This window comes from Oncorhynchus tshawytscha, linkage group LG25 (assembly GCF_018296145.1).
Source record: "Oncorhynchus tshawytscha isolate Ot180627B linkage group LG25, Otsh_v2.0, whole genome shotgun sequence".
NCBI lineage: Eukaryota > Metazoa > Chordata > Actinopteri > Salmoniformes > Salmonidae > Oncorhynchus > Oncorhynchus tshawytscha.
Window position 1 is genome coordinate 34,409,170 of NC_056453.1, and position 22,489 is coordinate 34,431,658.

The following is a 22,489-nucleotide window of genomic DNA, read 5'->3' on the forward strand; positions in this document are numbered from 1 at the left end:
CACAGGAGGTTGGTGGCACCTTAATTGTGGAAAACGGCTCGTGTTAATGACTGGTTAATTCACTGGCGTTAATGAAGTAATTGAAATACCCTAAATAGTATTTGAACCCAGGTCTGATGAATACAAGGTCAAAGTTGATACATAATATGTTGTTTTACAAGAAGCACAGCAAACAAACAATGATAAATGTTTAAAATGTTTACCTTCAAACAGATCAAAAACAACAATCACTTACATGAACAGATACATTTTTAGGGGAAACTGCTTAACATACTTTTAAAAAAGTACATGAAATAATAAGAAACACCAATAAGAAATCATCACAACAAACACCCGAGAAGAAATCAAAACAAACAAAAGCGATTGTAGAAACTGCTTTTCAAGGGTTCACATCAAATAAGACGTTAATTTTTTAAAATCAGAATTCAATGTCTTGTAGGGTTATTTCATTCTGATTGCTTGTTGGTTGATCCAGCAATGAATTAGAAACAAAGCCGTCTTTATGATGTAAGGTTGTGAGAATTTAACCTTCCACCTTGTCATGAAAACCTCTGTAGATGTATTCATCCGTGGAGATTTTCGAACTTTGGCTGGATTGTTAATGTACAATAGCATATCTGTAAACATATAACCTGATATTACACATAGAATAGGAAGGTAATAACAATAACAATAAAAAGAATAAACAACAGCATCAACAACAACAATAATACAAATATTAATAATAGCAATAATTATTATTATTATTATGAAGTATGAAGTAGTCATCATAAGACATAAGTAAACATCACCACAAATACACACGTAGTACACTATTGTGGCTAATTAACAAACAAATTGTTATTTTGTAATCCATCTTCAGATTTAAGAAGCTTTGATAATAAACGTTGATAGGGTTTAATCTTTGCATTGTGATTCATCCTTCAGTCTGTTTTTTCTGGTGAGGTGTACAACACCATGGGGTGCTAATTCCTGCCTCTGGTGGGATGAGAACCAAAGACTGGAGCCAATAGAACATTTATCCATCTGTAACAGACACGACTCATTCAAATCACTTCTCTTCCCCTGGGTAGAAGTTCCAGCAGGGGAGGGATTTGCTTTCACACAGGTTGGTGGATATTGATTGCTTTCAGTCCATTCAGAGTATGTGGTCTATTCAAGATGTCTGTTATTAAAAGCTTGACGTTTACAATGTGTTCTATTCGTGACCTTTGTATCATGGAGACAGTGAATGCCAGTGTGTCCTGGGTGGCATGGTGCAATTATAAGATCTCCCAGCATGCCCCAGTATAGGACTAAACCACATGGTCAGATATCCGTGAGACATTGTCCATGTTGTTGACTTGAGTGGACAAGGATTTACGGCTGTCGGTGTTTATTCTTCTCCTTATGCCCTCTGTTTGGTTCTGACATCGGCCAAAAGAGCGACAGGAAAATGCTGCTTTGAATTCCGCTCGAAACTTCCCTGTGGAAAAAAACTCAACTTTGTTAAACACATAACATTTTAGTAATTTAGCAGAAGCTGTTATCCAGAGCGACTTACAGGAGCAATTAGGGTTAAGGGCCTTGCTCTAGGGCACATAGACAGATTTAGTTTTTTTAACCACCAACCTTTCGGTTACTGGCCCAACACTCTTAACCGCTAATCAAACCTCATGGCCCAACACTCTTAACCGCTAATCAAACCTCATGGCCCAACACTCTTAACCGCTAATCAAACCTCATGGCCCAACACTCTTAACAGCTAATCAAACCTCATGGCCCAACACTCTTAACCGCTAATCAAACCTCATGGCCCAACACTCTTAACCGCTAATCAAACCACATGGCCCAACACTCTTAACCGCTAATCAAACCTCATGGCCCAACACTCTTAACCGCTAATCAAACCTCATGGCCCAACACTCTTAACCGCTAATCAAACCACATGGCCCAACACTCTTAACCGCTAATCAAACCTCATGGCCCAACACTCTTAACCGCTAATCAAACCTCATGGCCCAACACTCTTAACCGCTAATCAAACCTCATGGCCCAACACTCTTAACCGCTAATCAAACCACATGGCCCAACACTCTTAACCGCTAATCAAACCTCATGGCCCAACACTCTTAACCGCTAATCAAACCTCATGGCCCAACACTCTTAACCGCTAATCAAACCACATGGCCCAACACTCTTAACCGCTAATCAAACCTCATGGCCCAACACTCTTAACCGCTAATCAAACCTCATGGCCCAACACTCTTAACCGCTAATCAAACCTCATATTAAAGGGGTATTCTGTTGAAATTCTACCACTTAAGTATTACGTTTCTTTACCATTAAAATTGATTGAACAAGTTACCCCGGCACATCAAATCCCTCTTCCAAAGCTCCACTCTAGGTGTGTTGTGATATACTATACTGTCCAGCAGATGGGGCAATAAAATCATGAACACAGCATTTTGAGACAAACTCACCACTTAAAAAGTTATAGATGATTGGATTTGCAGCACTGTTGGCATATATCAGCCAATGTGAGAACGTGAACCAGGCGTATACAGTCTCTCTGCTGTTTGTGTACTTAAACGTCCCAAACACTCTGCAATGACAAGGTAACATCAGTGAGACCTCATCTGTAATGACACCAAGTGTGTTGAAACTGTAAATGGAGCTATAGCTTATTGACAGGTGTTTGCAGGGGGTGGGGGAGTATTAAAGAGATAGTTTAGCCAAATTTCTATTTTACCTCATTCTATGAAGAAATAGCAAGTGATATATCGTCGCTGTCTGATGGAAACCTCGTAACTAAATGTTTTGCCAATTTTCATAATTATTTTACATTTATTGAAAGCAGTAACTCCCCTCAATGTACTCTGAACATTTCATGACTCTACGACCAAGAAAATATATTCAAAATAGCTTCTGAAGTTTCATAATTGTATATTAATGGGAAATTCCAGAAAAGCTTCTGTTTTGGAGAAAATAGGTTTTGATCAGACAGCAACGATATGCACCCTGAGAGACAGACATCACAAATATGTTTGCTTACCGCATTGATATAGATCAGAACATATGTGATCTAGGTATGCTAAATTAATGCTTACAGATTACTACATTTTCAGAATGTGATCACCTTTTTCTGTATACACAATGTTTACCAGGGACTACTGTGAATGCCAACTGTTATTGAGTCAAATGACTCATTTCCAAATCGAAACTTCTGACTCATTGAAACATCTCTATGTTGAATCCAAGAGTGTAATGATCCTATTGATCCTGAAGACAGAGAGACAGAGCAGCAAAGAGGCTGCTACCTTTTCATGATGTTGAGTACGCTGATGGGCAGGTAGCAGAGGGCAAAGACAAAGAGGACCACCATCAGCATGCGGGCTGTCTTTCTGCGGGCCCGGACCTGTTTGATCTCAGCGGACACTGTGCTGGTCCGGACCTTGGCTGACTCCCCAGGACCTGGAGAATAAGTGGAACCCTGGAGGGGCATCCGCTTCCTCTGTAGCACAGATGACGTCCCAGGAATCTGTTTACAGAACCCACAACCCACAGCCGATCACACTGTGGTCTTTGAACAGCTTTTGCTTGACAAGCTCATTAAAACTCAAAACATTCAATGGAATGGATCTGAATAGTGGAGTGCATAATCGGAGAGTGCATTGCCAAATAATTGCAAGGATAATGGACACTGATAAATTGGTGACTGCATGATCTAGAAATAAATGTGGAGAATCAACAAACAGCCAGATTTCTAAGAAACAGTGCAAATGTTGTCTGTCATTGTTCACAAACATGAATTTACATAGATACCTGTTGACACCACAGTTTATGACATATCTGGATGTATGCCAGAACCATCAGACAGAGGGGAGCGAAGTATGTGACGATGAAGAAACAGGTGTGATACACCTTGGGGTAGACATCAGCTGTTGAGAGAATGACATGTGACTTAGCTAAATTATTGTGACATAGATGTAAATTAGAGGCGCTACCAGAAAAACCACATGATTTCACATGTGGAAAACCACATGATTTCACATGTGGAAAACCACATGATTTCACATGTGGAAAACCACATGATTTCACATGTGGAAAACCACATGATTTCACATGTGGAAAACCACATGATTTCACATGTGGAAAACCACATGATTTCACGTGAAATGTTACATGTTACATCATGTGAAAAAAAATGTTTTTGTAAGTAACCCTTCACATTGTTTCACAGGTTTTCACACGTGTAGTTTCATGTTATCACATGTTGCTTTACATGTTGTCACATTATCTTCACGTAAGATCACAGATCACATGAAAACATGTGTTTTTGGAATACTTCACTTGATCACATGTGAGATTATGTACTTTTTTCATAAGGGTACTATGGGAATTGTGGAGGTAATTGGTCAAATCCAAAGGGGAAACAAACATGTCTACATTTATATACATATTTATCAGTAACATGCATGAGCTTGTAGTTACTGTGCAGGAATTTAAATTGAGTGGCAAGACAGAACTCTCCATCAAAAAGAGACATTGTTTTAAAGGGAATCATCAGATTGTGCTGAATTATGGTTCCTATCACAGAAAGGTTCAGCGGAACAAATAAAACATTCTACACTTTAAGAAATAGCAATTGAATAAGTAGGCAAGTTTCCATTGACCCAGGTTTATTCAACAAACTGTATGTCACAAAAGAAAACATTTCGACATGTGTAATGTAAAAGGCAGTTAAAGGAGAAATGTGCTACACATCTACTACACTGATATCTATTCAACAGGGGCGGATTTTTCCTTTGTCAAACTTTCTTTATTGTGACAAACGATTATGGAAACGGTATTTTTCAAATAAATAATGATTGCCAAATATTTTTGAATGTACGTTGGGCATGTCATGTCGTTACATTACTATAAAGCTCCACTCCACATTGAGCCTAACTCTAAATGCCTAGTGCTTGCTAAATCCATTTTTTCAACTATAAAAATGATGTTTTTTTGCAAGAATCAAGAATCGAGAATGAATGAATTGCTTAACTTTGCTTTTCTGGTTGGCTGGATGCAAGTTCCAAGATCCAATTATTTCAGGTCTACAGGACTACAAGTTTCACCATGGCACGGTTGGGCGATACACTGGCACATGAGAATGATTAGAATATTGCAAATATTACTAAATTCTTGCATTCTATCCATGTTAACATTTGCGGATAACCTAAGACATGAAACAGATAGGTGGGAGCGGGGATACCAATTTACTAATGCACTCTGCCCTACATGGAAAGAGTTAGACATCCCTGATTTAGACAAACTGCTGAGCAAAAATTGCATCCGGGCAATGTAACTGTCCCCATACAACTTAAATTATAACTTTTGCATTTTAGAGATGTGAGTCTTGAGTAATACCGCGTTCACATGTTCAACAAGTTAGAAAGTCTAACATTTCCAAGTTCTGAATAGCTTGCGAACGTGGCATAAGTCTGAGATGCAGGTACTGTACATATACTACATGTGGACACAATCTCATTTCAATATCATGGACGGTAATATGGAGTTGGTCCCCCCTTTCAGACATAGCCTCCACTCTTCTGGGAAGACTTTCCACTAGATGTTGGATCATTGCTATTTGACCTGCTTTTGAAAGCAAAAGTCGGATTGAAAACATTATTGACATCGGTGAATTTCATTTTCATAACAGCAAGCTAAGACTGATGGTTTGGTCAGCTAAATTAGCAAATCTATTTGTTTGGTTACCACGGCAACTACTGTAACGGTTTTCTAGGTGTGAAGGAGAGTCGGACCAAAATGCAGCGTGTAGATTGTGATCCATGTTTAATCAAACAAATGTAACACGAATACACACAAAACACTACAAAACAATAAACGTAACGAAAACCGAAACAGCCTATACTTGTGTCAACTAACACAGCGACAGGAACAAAGACACTAAGGACAATCACCCACACCAAACTCAAAGAATATGGCTGCCTAAATATGGTTCCCAATCAGAGACAACGATAAACACCTGCCTCTGAATGAGAACCACTTCAGACAGCCATAGACTTATCTAGAACACCCCACTAGCTACAATCCCCCATATATACACACCACATACAAAAACCCATGCCACACCCTGGCCTGACCAAATAAATAAATATACACACAAAATACTTTGACCAGGGCGTGACAGAACCCCCCTAGGCAGGTGCGGACTCCCGAACGCACCTCAAAACAAATAGGGAGGGTCCGGGTGGGCGTCTGTCCATGGTGGAGGCTCCGGCGCGGGACGTGGACCCCACTCAATTAATGTCTTAGTCCCCTCTCCTCGCGTCCCTGGATAGTCCACCCTCGCCGCCGACCATGGCCTAGTAGTCCTCACTCAGAAACCCACTGGACTGAGGAGCAGATCGGGACTGAGGGGCAGCTCGGGACTGAGGGGCAGCTCGGGACTGTGGGGAAGCTCAGGAGTGAGAGGAAGCTCAGGAGTGAGAGGAAGCTCAGGAGTGAGAGGAAGCTCAGGAGTGAGAGGAAGCTCAGGCATGTAGATAAATCTACCAGATCCTGGCTGGCTGGTGGTTTCGGCAGATCCCGGCTGACTGGCAGATCCTGGCTGACTGGCGGATCTGGCAGATCCTGGCTGACTGGCGGATCTGGCAGATCCTGGCTGACTGGCGGATCCTGGCTGACTGGCGGATACTGGCCGACTGGCAGATCCTGGCCGACTGGCAGATCCTGGCCGACTGGCAGATCTGGCAGATCCCGGCTGACTGGCGGATCTGGAAGAGTCTGGTTGACTAGCAGATCTGGAAGAGTCTGGTTGACTAGCAGATCTGGAAGAGTCTGGTTGACTGGCGGATCTGGAAGAGTCTGGCTGACTGGCGGATCTGGAAGAGTCTGGCTGACTGGCAGATCTGGAAGAGTCTGGTTGAGTGGCAGATCTGGAAGAGTCTGGTTTGGCAGATCTGGAAGAGTCTGGTTGAGTGGCAGATCTGGAAGAGTCTGGTTTAGCAGATCTGGAAGGGTCTGGCTGACTGGCGGATCTGGAAGAGTCTGGCTGACTGGCAGATCTGGAAGAGTCTGGCTGACTGGCGGATCCTGGCAGACTGAAAGATCTGGCTGCTCCATGCTGACTGGCAGCTCTGGCTGCTCCACGCTGACTGGCGGCTCTGGCTGCTCCATGTAGGCTGACAGCTCTGGCGGCTTCTTACAGACTGGCAGCTCTGGCGGCTCCGTGCAGACTGGCAGCTCCTTGCAGACTGGCAGCTCCTTGCAGACTGGCAGCTCCGTGCAGACTGGCAGCTCCGTGCAGACTGGCAGCTCCGTGCAGACTGGCAGCTCCTTGCAGACTGACAGCTCCTTGCAGACTGACAGCTCCTTGCAGACTGACAGCTCCTTGCAGACTGACAGCTCTGACTGCTTCATGCAGACTGACAGCTCTGGCTGCTCCATGCTCCATGCAGACTGACAGCTCTGGCTGCTCCATGCAGACTGACAGCTCTGACTGCTCCATGCAGACTGACAGCTCTGACTGCTCCATGCAGACTGACAGCTCTGGCTGCTTCATGCAGACTGACAGCTCTGGCTGCGCTGAACAGGCGGGAGACTCCGGCAGCGCTGTAGAGGAGGAAGGCTCTGGCTGCGCTGAACAGGCGGGAGACTCCGGCAGCGCTGGAGATGAGAAAAGCTCTAACAGCGCTAGATAGGCGGGAGACTCCGGCAGCGCAGGAGAGGAGAAAGGCTCCGACAGCGCTGGAGAGGCGAGGCGCACTGTAGGCCTGATGCGTGGTGCTGGTACTGGTGGTACTGGACCGAGGACACGCACAGGAAGCCTGGTGCGGGGAGCTGCTACCGGAGGGCTGGGGTGTGGAGGTGGTACTGGATAGACCGGACCGTGCAGGCGCACTGGAGCTCTTGAGCACCGAGCCTGCCCAACCTTACCTGGCTCGATGCCCACTCTAGCCCGGCCGATCGGAGGAGCTGGAATATACCTCACCGGGCTATGCACCCGCACTGGGGACACCGTGCACACCACTGCATAACACGGTGCCTGCCCGGTCTCTCTAGCCCCCCGGTAAGCACAGGGAGTTTGCGCAGGTCTCCTACCTGGCGTAGCCATACTCCCTGTGAGCCCCCCCCAATAATTTTTTGGGGCTGACTCCCCTTCCATCCGCTCTGCCGTGCTAGCTCCTCATAATGCCGCCTCTCTGCTTTTGCTGCGTCCAGCTCAGCTTTGGGGCGACAATAATCTCCAGGCTGATCCCAGGGTCCTTTACCGTCCAGTTCCTCCTCCCATGTCCATTTCTCCAGGTGGTGCAACCTCTCCCACTGTAGCTGCTGCTGCTCCTGCTGCTGCTGCCTCTGTTGCCTCTTCTCCTGTTGCACCTTTGGGCGGCTACACTCCCCTGGTTTAGCCCAGGGTCCTCTCCCGTCGAGGATCTCCTCCCATGTCCAGAAATCCTTCTTTACGCATCTCCTCTTTGGGCTGCTCCTGCCTGTTGACACGCTGCTTGGTCCGTTTGTGGTGGGTGATTCTGTAACGGTTTTCTAGGTGTGAAGGAGAGTCGGACCAAAATGCAGCGTGTAGATTGCGATCCATGTTTAATCAAACAAACGTAACACGAATACACACAAAACACTACAAAACAATAAACGTAACAAAAACCGAAACAGCCTATACTTGTGTCAACTAACACAGCGACAGGAACAAAGACACTAAGGACAATCACCCACACCAAACTCAAAGAATATGGCTGCCTAAATATGGTTCCCAATCAGAGACAACGATAAACACCTGCCTCTGATTGAGAACCACTTCAGACAGCCATAGACTTATCTAGAACACCCCACTAGCTACAATCCCCCATATATACACACCACATACAAAAACCCATGCCACACCCTGGCCTGACCAAATAAATAAAGATAAACACAAAATACTTTGACCAGGGCGTGACAACTACTGTTGCTATCTAGTAAACTTCAGTGGATGTTGAGCACATTTCTTATGACAAATGAAAACATTTCTAGTGGCAAATGTGTTAAATTATAGCCATGGTATACTGTAAAAGGGACAATCAACCGGGGCTCTATGCGTTCTCTGGAAAAGAATGCCTTCCACGTCGTCCATTATTTTCCATAGAACGCATATGCGGCTCCCCGATTATCCCTTACATAATGCATGGATATTTTTAAACTTCAAATACACTACAAGTTGTAAATGTCCTGCATCAAATTAAGATCCTACAGCAAATTAAGATCCTACATCTGTAGATATCAACCTTAAATGTTGAGAGTTTGCATGACATCCCAGTCGTAGACTGTTCTCCCTACTACCACATGGCAAGCGGTACCGGAGTGCCAAGTCTAGGACAAAAAGGCTTCTCAACAGTTTTTATCCCCAAGCCATAAGACTCCCCTTTTTACGCTTCTGCTACTCTCTGTTCATCATATATGCACAGTCACTTTCATGATACCTACATGTACATACTACCTCAATAAGCCTGACTAACAGGTGTCTGTATATAGCCTTGCTACTCTTTTTTCAAATGTCTTTCTACTGTTGTTTTATTTCTTTATTTGCCTACACACACACACACATACACACACACACACACACACACCTTTTTTTTGGCACCATTGGTTAGAGCCTGTAAGTAAGCATTTCACTGTAAGGTTTACACCTGTTGTATTCGGCGCACGTGACAAATAAACTTGGATTTGATTTGACATTCCTGCAAAGGTTTTCCACCCAAAAACGAGAACTTTGATCTCGCTCATTTAATCGATAGCTTTGACACATTCATTTATTTTCTATCCAAACAATTGTGCTGCCAATAGTTGTATGGTTTTCTGTAAGAGAGTATTTGTCTGTAGCAATCAAGAGGCATCCAAGCCTATTTTATCGGAGAACCTGCAAAGTCATCCCTCAATGCATTCCAAGTATTTTTCAACAGTCTGACCCTGAAGCATTCAGTAGGACAGATAAATGGGAGGCTGTTGATGGGAGGACAGCTCATAATAATGAATGGAATGGAAAACCAGATCTTTGATGTGTTCGATATTTTTACATTTATTCCATTCCAGCCATTACTATGAGCCTGTCCTCCCCATTTAAAGTGTTACCATCCACCACGGCCTTAAACATACAGTCTGGTTAGATAGTAGTTTTCCTATCAAAGGAAGCCAGTGACTTGTTTTCAATATTGTGTCAACATGGATGTTACATTTGTATAACTCATTGAGTAGAATTCAAAAGGTACCCGCCCATGTAGAAAACATGTAGGAGGCTGGGATAGAACACTCAACCATATAGAAAGAACTTGCAAGAGGCACAAATAGAAAACATATTGTTGCTATGTAATTACATGCTTGACAGTAGATGACGGTACAGTATGAAGCTGAAACCTATGCTTTCTGTTTGCACCTTAGATTTGTACCTTTTTGTGTTCACTGTCAATTATGTAATTAAACACCAATAGTATTTTATCTCTGCCTCCTGCATGTTTTTGTCTCCATGGTTTGAGTGTGAGTACCTTCTCAATTCTACTTAGTTATTCCCTAGTTATCCCCACACTTAGTATATGATTAGAATACTATACAGCAGTGGATTAATGACATTTGGATACTGGTCTCACACAGCTTCAGAATCCCTTCAAGGAAAACCCCACCACCTTTTGGTATTTGTTTCATTAGTCCATTATTGATTTAGTCCCAAAATGTTTTTCATGTCAGCAATCAAGTTTTCAAGATACAGTATATAACTTTCAAAATTCAGAAATAAAGCTGCTATGATGCATTTTGCATCGTATGATGCTGCGCTCTTCTGTATTTTGAAAGTTATGTATCTTGAAAACTTGATTTGCCGACATGAAAAACATTTTGGGACGATATGAACATTGGATTAATTAAACAAATACCAATAGATAGTATTTCGGTGGAATTGTCCTTTAAGAGTGATGTCAACACAGCAGACACTACAGTATATAACATTACAGATGTTTTTTTCTAATGCTCCTATGAAATATTGATTCCATCAGAAAAGAACGAGCACATTTGTGTAGCTGGTGTAGTGTAACACAAATTATAAACCGGGTGGTTTGAGCCCTGAATGCTGATTGGCTGAAAGCCGTGGTATATCAGACCGTATACCACGGGTATGACAAAAAAAATTATTATCATTGTTCTAATTACGTTGGTAACCAGTTTATAATAGCAATAAGGCACCTTGGGGGTTTGTGGTATATGGTCAATATACCACGGCTAAGGGCTGTATCCAGGCACTCCGCGTTGCGTGATAAGAAAGAACAGCCCTTAGCCGTAGTATATTGTCCATATACCACACCCCCTCCAAACGTATTGCTTAATTATTCCCCATCTGACAACAGCTCCGGGGGGTTTAGTCACAAGAACTGAAATATGCCTGTCGCCTTTGGTCCAGACCTTGGGTCAAACTTTGACTGTTTACTAGAGGCTGTCTGGAATGCTAAATGGCTTAATACTTAATACTTTTGGGACTACTCCAGTGGAGTACTCAATTGTTTCAGGCATTCTCAATCAAGCTCAATCCAGCAGAGTTAGAGTATTAGAAATTTGTCTGGTCTGGGGTAACAGTGCCTTGGCGAGTTCCTGTGGCATTGAGAGGAGGGATTTTGTGGATGCCCGCCTACCTCCCCAGCGCTCTTCACACACAGTGAAAAGGCTGGTTTTGTTGGTGAGCTCAGGGAGCAGGCTGCTGCACTCCATCACGATGGCCTGGGGGATCATGATGACACAGGAAACCCCCCAGATGAGGAGGATACTCTTGCGGGCGCGCCTGGCCGTGCTTTTGAACATCAGCGGGTGGCAGATTGCGTACCAGCGGTCGAGAGCAATGCAGCTCAGAGTCAAGACTGACACAGATACGGAGATTGTCTGGGAGATTGAAAAAGAGGATGTGCAGTTAATTAAAGCACAAAGTGAAGCAGTACAAAAAGTACTACACTTAATATATACCTGCTGAGAGAAAATCTGTGATTTCCCTTGGGCAAACAAAATAATACTTTCTCTTCATTATTGTGAAGAAGAGAAGAAGAAAATGACTGTTCTGTTTCTCTATTTTCGAATTTAAAAGACTTCTCAATATGAATATGAAAAAGGATAGCACTTCTTCCCGGTGTCACTGCCAGCAGAAAAACATTGATGGACAGGGAAAATTGGCTGATCTAGACGTTGACAGGGGCAACCGTTTTCTCCCAGGACGATTACACCCAACCTCCCCCAAGGCATCAACTATTTATGTGGACTAATTAGAATTGGTATGATGTGAAGCAGAATGGTAAGACAACCCTTAGAGACCACAATGTTGATCTGCCATTGGTTCTGCGCAGTATTTTTTTAGGGGCCACCCACTGGGGGACGTCTGACTGCTGACATTTTCACACGATTCTGTAGAATGTAGAATCGACTTGCACTTGGTTTGAAAATGACGGCCGGCACTCTGTTCAGAGGTGCTAAGTACTCTCAGCCTTTGTTAGAAGCGCAGAGATAATTGACTGTCGGGCATTATAATTATATATTATATATATATGTATAGTACATATGATGAAGTCTGACTAACTACCATAGCCAAAGGATGATTACAATATAAACATTTATATGATGAATCTGAGTTTACACAATACAGACAACAACAACAAAAATCGGCATTACTGTTGATATGGCGAAATACTGTCAAATTATGGGGGCCCTAGTCTATATTCAACAGGTCTATACTCCCTTAACAGTCAACATTCTCATCATTTGTATTTTATTTTACTAGGTAAGTCATGTAAGAACAAATTCTTATTTACAATGAAAATAAAATAACCGTCACAACCGTTTTTTGTTTTTGTGGAGCGAACAGCTAACTAGACGTGACGACCGAGCATTCGTGCGGTTGAGTTTGTTTCTACCTTATTGATACAATACTTTCCATGGTAATTTAGAATGCTCATTCAAATGATGTTAACTGATGTGGCACATGCAATCAAATTAAATTCTTTGTAATGTCAGTTGAGTTGAATCAACAAATCACAGCGTTCGTCACTAGTTATCACAGCCACAAAGTCATAAACCCTGCCTATTTCTTCAATTTATCTTCTTAAAATGTCTGTTGCATTTTAGCAGATGCACTTATCCAGAGCAACCTACAGTAGTGAGTGCATACATTTTTGTACTGCTCCCCCATGGGAATTAAACCTACAACCCTGAGTATGGAAGCGCAATGCTCTACCAACTGAGCCAGCCACACAAAACCTAACCGTCTCCTTAACCTCACTGTTAACCTTATGCCTATCCCTAACCGTAAATTAAGACCAACCCAACGGCCAACAGTCCACCCATTATGCCATCATTGACTTGAATGGGGACGCCCGTTATATTCAGTCTATTTCTATGGCAGCACATGCAGACAGGAGCGGAGAGGAGAAAATGTGCATTTAAAAAAATGAAACGTGTTTTGGTTGTTATGTTTTTAGCTATTCAAACGGTTATGAAGTGACTCCGGTCATTCGGCTGACGAACAACCGTCGTCCGAAATTCCATGACCCTCACAGCCCAAAATGGTGCTATTTACTCATCACAGTGATATGAATCTACCAGCCATTTTCTGTTATCCTTGTTTCCTCTGTCGGTTTAGAGTGGCGGGATTTATGATTATATTAACCATAACACTTCCAAGAGATAATTTGGCAACTTCATATTAATAAAAAGAAAGACATCACAAATCTGGAAATGATATGGGGCTTGTGTATTCTTTAAAGTCATTTTAGATTGTGTCATATAGCTGGATCTGCAAAACAAACAGCCTGGGCCTTTTACATTTCAGACTAGCTTATCCAGAGCGACTTACAGAAGTAGTGGCTTAATGGTTCTTTCATACTGGTCCCCTGTGGGAATCAAACCCAAAACCCTGGCACTGCAAGCACTATGCCCTACCAAAAGAGCTACACAGGACTGTTCTTGACATTAGACTACATTTGATGGTTTAAAACAGCTGACACACTTTGATCTTAGAGTGTTATGTTATTTTCATATCTGCAGCCATCACTCAAATATCAATTAGAGCCTGTAGACAGTAGAGGAGCTGTGAGAATTACAATTGAGGCCATCTGATTGACGATGGGGGACATTTTCAGCTCTCTCATTAACATCCTATAGCCAATGGACACATCAAATTGGCCCTACAGCTGCTACAGCTATTCCAATTTACCTCAGACATGCTTCACACAGCCATTAGGAGAAGCAGGATGTCCACACAGTGTCGTAGGAAATATTGTAGTAACTAATGAAATGTCAAATGTCAAATGTCAAGTTTGTGCAGCAGTTACAGATGACCTTCCTTGGGAAAGCACTTTTGACACACTGCAAGTAGGCCAGGGGAGAAAACTAGTTTAATATTCTGCTTCTTCAGCTCATCAGGTAAAGGTTTTATAAATGGTTTTAATGGATCTCTTGATGGGGTGAGGTAGACCACCAGCTGCCTCTCCTCTGTTGGTAATTGTAGTCCTCTCAGCACTGTCTTTCAGGCAGACATGAATGATAACACAGTAATTCAGTCCAGGTCCTTACTGATAGGGCTCCAGGCGTTTGTCTGTGGGTTTTGGATACAGTCCAGTGTTAAGGAAATCCAAAGATCAGCTAACCTGATAAACCCTTTCTCAATCTCCTGACCACCTATTATATTTGTCAACAGGCAGCATTGCAACAAATGTAAGGGCACTATCCATTGTATTTGTCCCCAGCATGAATGCAAAATAATATGAGTCAGAAATGTATTGAGAGGGTGTCTTTAGATAATTTCAATGTTATTTTCTCAACGGTTAGGCAATCAGATGTTTTTTCAAAAAGCAAATTGATAAAGTATGCCCCCATTTAACATGAAAGTAAAATGAGACTGAAGAAAGGTAATTTTGTTTAGACTTTAGAGCTTTTCATAAAGCTTTAAAAAAGGCTAACATTTTAGACAATATTCTCATATCCTTGGACTATCCAGAATCCAACATTCATTCATTTCTTCTCTGTATTCGGAACGGTGCAGTGCCAGAATGTGGACAGTCAGAGCCCAGTGCAGTGTATGGCTGGGAACACATTCCTCAGTCCAGGGATGAAATATGTCAATGTACTCATTGATTCTCCTGAAATGATGAATGGTGAATTGAGAAGATTGGAAAACTGCTAGTTTTTTTTATTAAACTGCATGCTAGGCTAGCTAATGCTATAGCAGCCAATTGGATTCCTTGAAAATGCATTGGCGTGAGTAGTTAACAGAAGTGTTGTGGAATCCAATGGGTTGCTTTCATAGCCAAGGAAAGTAGGGGTGCTGAGGGTGCTGCAGTACCCCTGAAAAATCTATGCAAAACAAAATAATAATGTGTTTTTTAAAATTACAAACATTTATTCACAAAAGTAGTGCACTGGGCCTTAACTAGTCCTGTATTAGCAGAATGATATAAATTATTAAATCATATAATAATCTGACATACCCAAATCTAACTGCCTGTAGCTCAGGACCTGATGCAAGGATATGCATATTCTTGATACCATTTGAAAGGAAACACTTTCAGGTTTTTGGAAATGTGAAATTAATGTAGGAGAATATAACCCATTAGATCTGGTAACAGATAACACAAACAAAAAAACATGTGTTTTCTAAAAAGAAATTGATCTATCATCTTTGAAATGCAAGAGAAAGGCCATAACGCAATATTGCAGTTAGGTGCAATTTAGATTTTGGCCACTAGATGGCAGCAGTGTGTGTGCAAAGTTTCAGATTGATCCAGTGAAACATAGCCATACCGGCCAATATTTTGAATCAAGTCTGCCCAAATGTGCCGAATTGGTCAATTGATACATAACTAATTGGTCAAAGTGCATAACTATAGAGAAAATACAAAAAATGATATGGTAATACAACATAAGTTTACACACTCCCAGGAATGTCATACTTGACAGATCATTAGCTTATAACTTTCACATATCTAGAAGGCCGGGCGGGGTGGGTGTGGAGCCAGAGACAGCAGGGGTTCAAAACTGTAGAACACAGTTCCTACATTTTAATATAAAATGGATTTTATCAAACAAAACTATGCTACATTTTTATCTCTGAGACCCTCAGGATGACAAATCAGAGCAAGTCTATTGAACGTTAGCTCAACTGTCCCGGTGTAGGGACACCTATCCCATAGAGGTTTTAATAAAATAATAGCAGTATTTCAATCTTTATGTATCATTTTGGGTAATGGGATAATTAGGTGTACAGCACCTTATCTCGCGTCGGCTCCGCGGTGTCCTTATCATGGCAGCCTGACATTCAGACCATACAGGGAAGTTGTAATTACAGTGGCCGTAAGGTCTGAATCTTTAGGCTAATCCTCTGACACCCAGATTGGCTTGGGATTCTGCCCCATCTGGCTGAGTGGAGGTTCCATCACACTGGATCAAAAGAGAATTATGATGTTGATCCATTGAAGGCTAAGCCCATGGCAGTTGAGCTGGGAAAGCAAAATACTTTCCCGTGGCACAAGCATCACCATGGGGTCCCTTCAAAGGTGTTTCAAAGAATACTGTTCAGTACCCTGGAGTTCCGTACCAACTATCAAGCTTGAAGTTGCAAGTGGTATGAGTACCGGAGCGCTAAGTCTGGGACCAGAAGGCTCCTTGACAGCTTCTACCCAAAGCCATAAAACTGCTGAGCAGTTCATCAGATGGCTACCCTGACTATTTGCATTGACCCCCTTTTGCATTGACATTCTTGCACTGGCTCTATGCCCACTCACTTGACTTTACCCACACATACTACACTGACAGTCCAACACACACACACACACACACACACACACACACACACACACACACACACACACACACACACACACACACACACACACACACACACACACACACACAACACACACACACACACACACACACACACACACACACACACACACACAACTTCAACATTTCAACATCATCAAATCACCTATGCTTAGTCTAATACAGTGACAACTAAAAGATACAAAAAACCATTTAGTCCAATCAACTTAAGCTGAATATGATGTCGCTGTCCATTGGTCTGATTTGTGTGTATGTGTGCGTTCCTGCAAGTAGAAAAAACATGTTGACTCACCCTACTTGCAGAGAAACGCCAATGCCATCCTTTTCTCTTTCATGTTGATGAAATGGTCTATGACTCTCTCATACAGTACACACTTTTATTTTTTGTTGTCCTACAGTACATACGCTCTCACACACAAAACACACACACACACATGCATATTGACGCCACACACTCACACATTGGCACACATTCACACTCTTCACATACGCTGCTGCTCCTGTTTATTAATGTATCCTGATTGTCTAGTCACTTTTGCCCGTACCTACCTACATATTACCTCAATAACCTCAACTACCTTGTAACCCTGCACAATGACTCGGTACCGGTACTCCTTGTATATAGTCTCTTTATTGTTATTTTATTGTTTTACTATTTCCTCTTTTTTTTTTTGCTAAGCTTTTCTTACTTTTTACCTCTGTGTTGTTGGTAAAGGGCTCGTAACTAATCTTTTCTTACTTTTTACCTCTGTGTTGTTGGTAAAGGGCTCGTAACTAATCTTTTCTTACTTTTTACCTCTGTGTTGTTGGTAAAGGGCTCGTAACTAATCTTTTCTTACTTTTTACCTCTGTGTTGTTGGTAAAGGGCTCGTAACTAATCTTTTCTTACTTTTTACCTCTGTGTTGTTGGTAAAGGGCTCGTAACTAATCTTTTCTTACTTTTTACCTCTGTGTTGTTGGTAAAGGGCTCGTAACTAATCTTTTCTTACTTTTTACCTCTGTGTTGTTGGTAAAGGGCTCGTAACTAATCTTTTCTTACTTTTTACCTCTGTGTTGTTGGTAAAGGGCTCGTAACTAATCTTTTCTTACTTTTTACCTCTGTGTTGTTGGTAAAGGGCTCGTAACTAATCTTTTCTTACTTTTTACCTCTGTGTTGTTGGTAAAGGGCTCGTAACTAATCTTTTCTTACTTTTTACCTCTGTGTTGTTGGTAAAGGGCTCGTAACTAAGCTTTTCACAGTAAAGTCTACACATTTTGCAGTTCTGTGTAACTCAATTAGTAGAGCATTGTGCTTACAACGCCAGGGTTGTGAGTTTGATTCCTGCAGTGGACCAGTACAAAAATGTATGCAGTCATCTGGATAAGAGCATCTTTTAAAATGTAAATGTATTTAGCATATGTGACAAATGAAATATTATTTGATTTGAATATAACGTGAAAGTTGGGAAATGTGAAAATAAAAACGTCGGGACATCGTCTTACCTGTAAGTAAGGCAGTATTTTACAAAGAGTGTTTCCAAAGAACCATGTTTCTGTAATGTCTACCACAAGACTTGCCGGGAGACAGGTGATGGTGACCAGGACATCAGCAAAGGAGAGATTCACAATGAAACAGTTGGTCACTGTGCGCATGTGATGGTTTTTCCACACTGCAAAACAAACTGACAACAAGACACAACCAAGGACTGCTGCTGTTAGGAATACAGGGAGACATCGATGACTTTAATTGGTTTAAATCAAATGCAATACAACACACAGCACACACCTGAATAACAGAACCTGAATAACACCTGAATAGCAGCACCTGAATAACAACTATCAATTGCATGATCAATATGAAGGTATTACAAATTAACCTGTTGTCCTGTTATGTCACTTAAATGTCAGTTGTTGATTATGAAAAGGGCAGTCAAACAACAACGTAAAATAGTGACTAATTTAATTTACAATAAGCCTACATCTGTAACAAGACTGTCATAAACAAATGTCTTATTTACTGCAAAATAATGTGGAAGGTAAAAATAAGGGATATGAATACAGTACACATAGCCTACTCTCAGTATCCACAGGGTATGACATCAAGACAGGTTTTAAAAACTCAGGAGAGTTAAACATATTGAACAGGTTTCTCGTTTTCAAAGGTTCCCCAGCCTGCAGTGAACCATTCCATTCTCCAACGCTGCTCTTCAAAAAGCACAGACCACTCCTCCTGCCTAAAATACACAATGTACCCTCACTACAGACACATGTATTATAATTGGCAAATAAACCAGTCTCATTCACAAACAGCTCATGAAGAATGAGTAAAATTGTGCCCTAAACTTTGGGTAAGGGCTGTTGAACACTGCCTTTCAGTCCAATGTGCACGATTTTACTCATTCTTCATGAGCTGTTTGTGAATGAGACTGGTTTATTTGCCAATTATAATATATGTGTTTCAGTCCAAAACAAAATGTCTTGCCCTATTTTGTATTTAACTAGGCAAGTTAGATAAGAACAAATTCTTAACTACAATGACAGCCTACACCGGCCAAACCCAGACAAGACTGGGCCAATTGTGTACCACCCTATGGAATCCCAATCACATGTGATAGTCTGGATTCGAACCAGCATTGAGACGCAGTGCCTTAGACCGCTGCGCCAATCGGGAGCCCGATCAACACAAGCGAACAGCACTGGCATAGTAACAAGAGAAACTGCACACAGAGAAAATGAGACGGATTGTAAGCTACTTGAAAACATTGTCAAATTATGCCAGTATTGTCAGCACCGAAAACATTATTTAGAATCAATTAAGACATTTAATTAAGACCATTAACAATACTTTAATTAGCAAATAGTTGCACAATAGCAGTTATTAAGGGCTAGATTCAATTGTATTCAAATATGCCATGTTTAAGCAGTATCTTAAGTGTCTTTATAAGATACTGCCGAGAATCGTATTCTTAAAACTGGAAGCATCTACTTGTAAAGGGACTATGTTAATGCAGTAGACTTGATTTATTCCACAGGCATCTTATTCTGAACTAGAAGCATGGGCCTAATAAGGATGCTCCAAAAATATTTTATTAACAATTTCTATTACGCACTCAACTATATTTGTCAAGTGTTATTAACAGCTAAACAGAAAACGACCGTTTAAAGAGAATGCCTGGTATAGCACTTTGATTCCGGTGTATCACTTTACAGGTCGCATGGCTTACCATTTTCCCTGTCGAGTGTCGCATGCACATCCAAACAAGACAGATGCCCATGCATGTCCGCGCTCGGGATAACGTCTTTATTTTGCGCTTCCCAAATACATTCGATTGTCAGTAACCTCTTGTTTAGAAGGTAGTCTACTGATACTGAATTAGTGAACACCAAATTAATATAATAATAATATATGTAATACATAGCCTACATTCGACTCACCAGTAGCCTAACTTCTATAAAACTACCATCATGTTCAATGAAGCCCAGATAACTTTGAGGACTTGATCTAATGCCATGCACTTTAAAATGAGGATGACATGTTAGAATGATACTGGCTCAATTAATCCAACCTACGCAAAAACCTTTACCAAAACTTACCTAGTGTGTTTCCAATGAGAGAAACAAAAAAAACAATTATGTATCCTACAATAAGAACCCATTCATATTGCTTAGGATGCAAATATTCCCTCCAGATATACTTCAGAAGTTCATCATCGTCATCGATGCTAGAGTATGGGTGTAATTCCGTGGTGCAAGGCTCATGCGAAGGGGGTGAACATTCTCCACAATCCGAATTCACCGTGATCCCCGACATCCTTCAATAGTTGGAAGTGTTTACGGTCTTTTTAGTGTCCATTCAGCGCGCCTGGAACGAGCAACAGACTACCAGATTTAACGTCTGCTAATAGAATGGCTATGCACCAGATCTGAATCGCTTTGGCATCCTCAACGTGACCATCTCTCCAAAGCAGGGATCATGCAAGGCAAGGAGCACGCAAGGCAAGAAACCAATCAGAAAACTCCTTGTTGACAAAAAAAGAGGGGGAGGGTTAATTCCACAAATATCAGAAGCCCTGTCATAAAACACAAATATCAGAAGCCCTGTCATAAAACACAAATATCAGAAGCCCTGTCTTAAAACACAAATATCAGAAGCCTTGTCATAAAACACAAATATCAGAAGCCCTGTCATAAAACACAGTTTTATGAAGCCCTGTCATAAAACACAAATATAAGAAGCCCTGTCATAAAACACAAATATCAGAAGCCCTGTCATAAAACACAAATGATTGCATGAGGAATCAAGGAGACCAGATTCGATAACTTCATCAAATAACATTATTTTTAATAGAAAGATGTGATATACAAATGTGTAACAATCAACTGAAAAAGGTCTTAGCGGAGGGTCCTGATCGTTACCTTATTGAAGCAAAGTAAGACCAGAGTTGAAGTCAGATCTTTGTCTTGGGAAAAAGTTTGAAAAGGTCACCAGGAAGCAGAAGTGGACAATTAACCACTCTGACAGGGATGTCTATCACATTTGTTTATAAACCAATATAAATATAGTGCAGGGGTAGATCACCCTGTTCCCAAAGTGCCACAGATAATGGAGGATTTTGTCCCAGCTCGGCACCACACCAGACCAACTGAGCTAATTGATCAGTCACACCTGGTCTTCCATGTTGGTTAAAACAAAAACATGAATTCAGGAGTAGGGTTGCCTGGCCTTGGACAAGTGGTTCCCTACACATTTAATTCACTGGTACGCAACAGCATATTGACGGCATTGTCTGACAGCATGTTGTTTCCAAGTTGGGGATTTTCCATTATATTGAAAGATAATGGGCCAGGACCGAGTTTGGGAAACCCTGAGCTAGCTGTTCATTAATCACAAAAATTGTCTACAGCAGTTAATTGGGGTCACATACCCTAGCGGTTTGACATTGGTTTGGCACCTATCATTAAACTTGGCCATAGCCTCATGCACTCCTCCATGTTTACTGGCGGTGAGGGGCTGGCACTCCCTCTTAAAAGCCTCTGAGCACTTCAATTCGATGCTGAGGTGCTCTAAAGGAAGAGCATCCTGTGCTTCAAACTGTATCTTCCTGTTTTCATACAGACAAGTATAGTTTGTGTGTGAGTTCAACCCAGTATCACAGATTATTGTGAAATAGACACGACTGCATTATGAAGAAAGAAAGAAAAATCATACACAAGAAAAGTGTACTTTTTCTTGTGCCTGTCACGAATTTCGAACAGTAATTCATGTTTATTTCACAATAAGCTGTGATAGTTTTGGTGAGTTCTGGTGGGCCTTCGTGCTTCAGCAAACAAAATAAAAGGAGGGGTGCTTGACAACAATGATAACTAGAAAAGGAAGTTTCAGTAGAAACTTTGTGTGCTTGCTTAGCTGCCTGAAAGTAATATTGTTAATGGTAGTGGAAGAAGTTTACACAGTGAAATAGTTAGGCCTATATCTTTCAGTAAAACCAATACCTTTAAATGCTTACAGTTTAAAATGTATAGCCTTTGCCTCCTTTGATTTGCAGAGGGAAACCTATAATCTTCCCAGAAATAACTTTTGTAGATACAGATCAACTCAAATGTTATTGGTCACATACACATGGTTAGCAGATGTCATTGCAAGAGTAGCGAAATGCTTGTGCTTCTAGTT

General features: G+C 41.5%; 1 protein-coding gene across 1 annotated transcript; it reads right to left on the bottom strand.

Moving 5' to 3' along the window:
- Positions 1–191: 191 nt before the first annotated feature.
- On the bottom strand, positions 192–22,489 carry hcrtr2 (hypocretin (orexin) receptor 2). Its single transcript, XM_024388301.2, has 7 exons — positions 20,413–22,489; positions 18,322–18,500; positions 11,652–11,895; positions 3,805–3,920; positions 3,300–3,520; positions 2,463–2,584; positions 192–1,465 (listed from the first exon to the last, which is right to left on the bottom strand). The coding sequence occupies exons 1-7, from the start codon at positions 20,627–20,629 to the stop codon at positions 1,296–1,298; spliced, it is 1,269 nt and encodes a 422-aa protein (XP_024244069.1). The 5' UTR covers positions 20,630–22,489; the 3' UTR covers positions 192–1,295.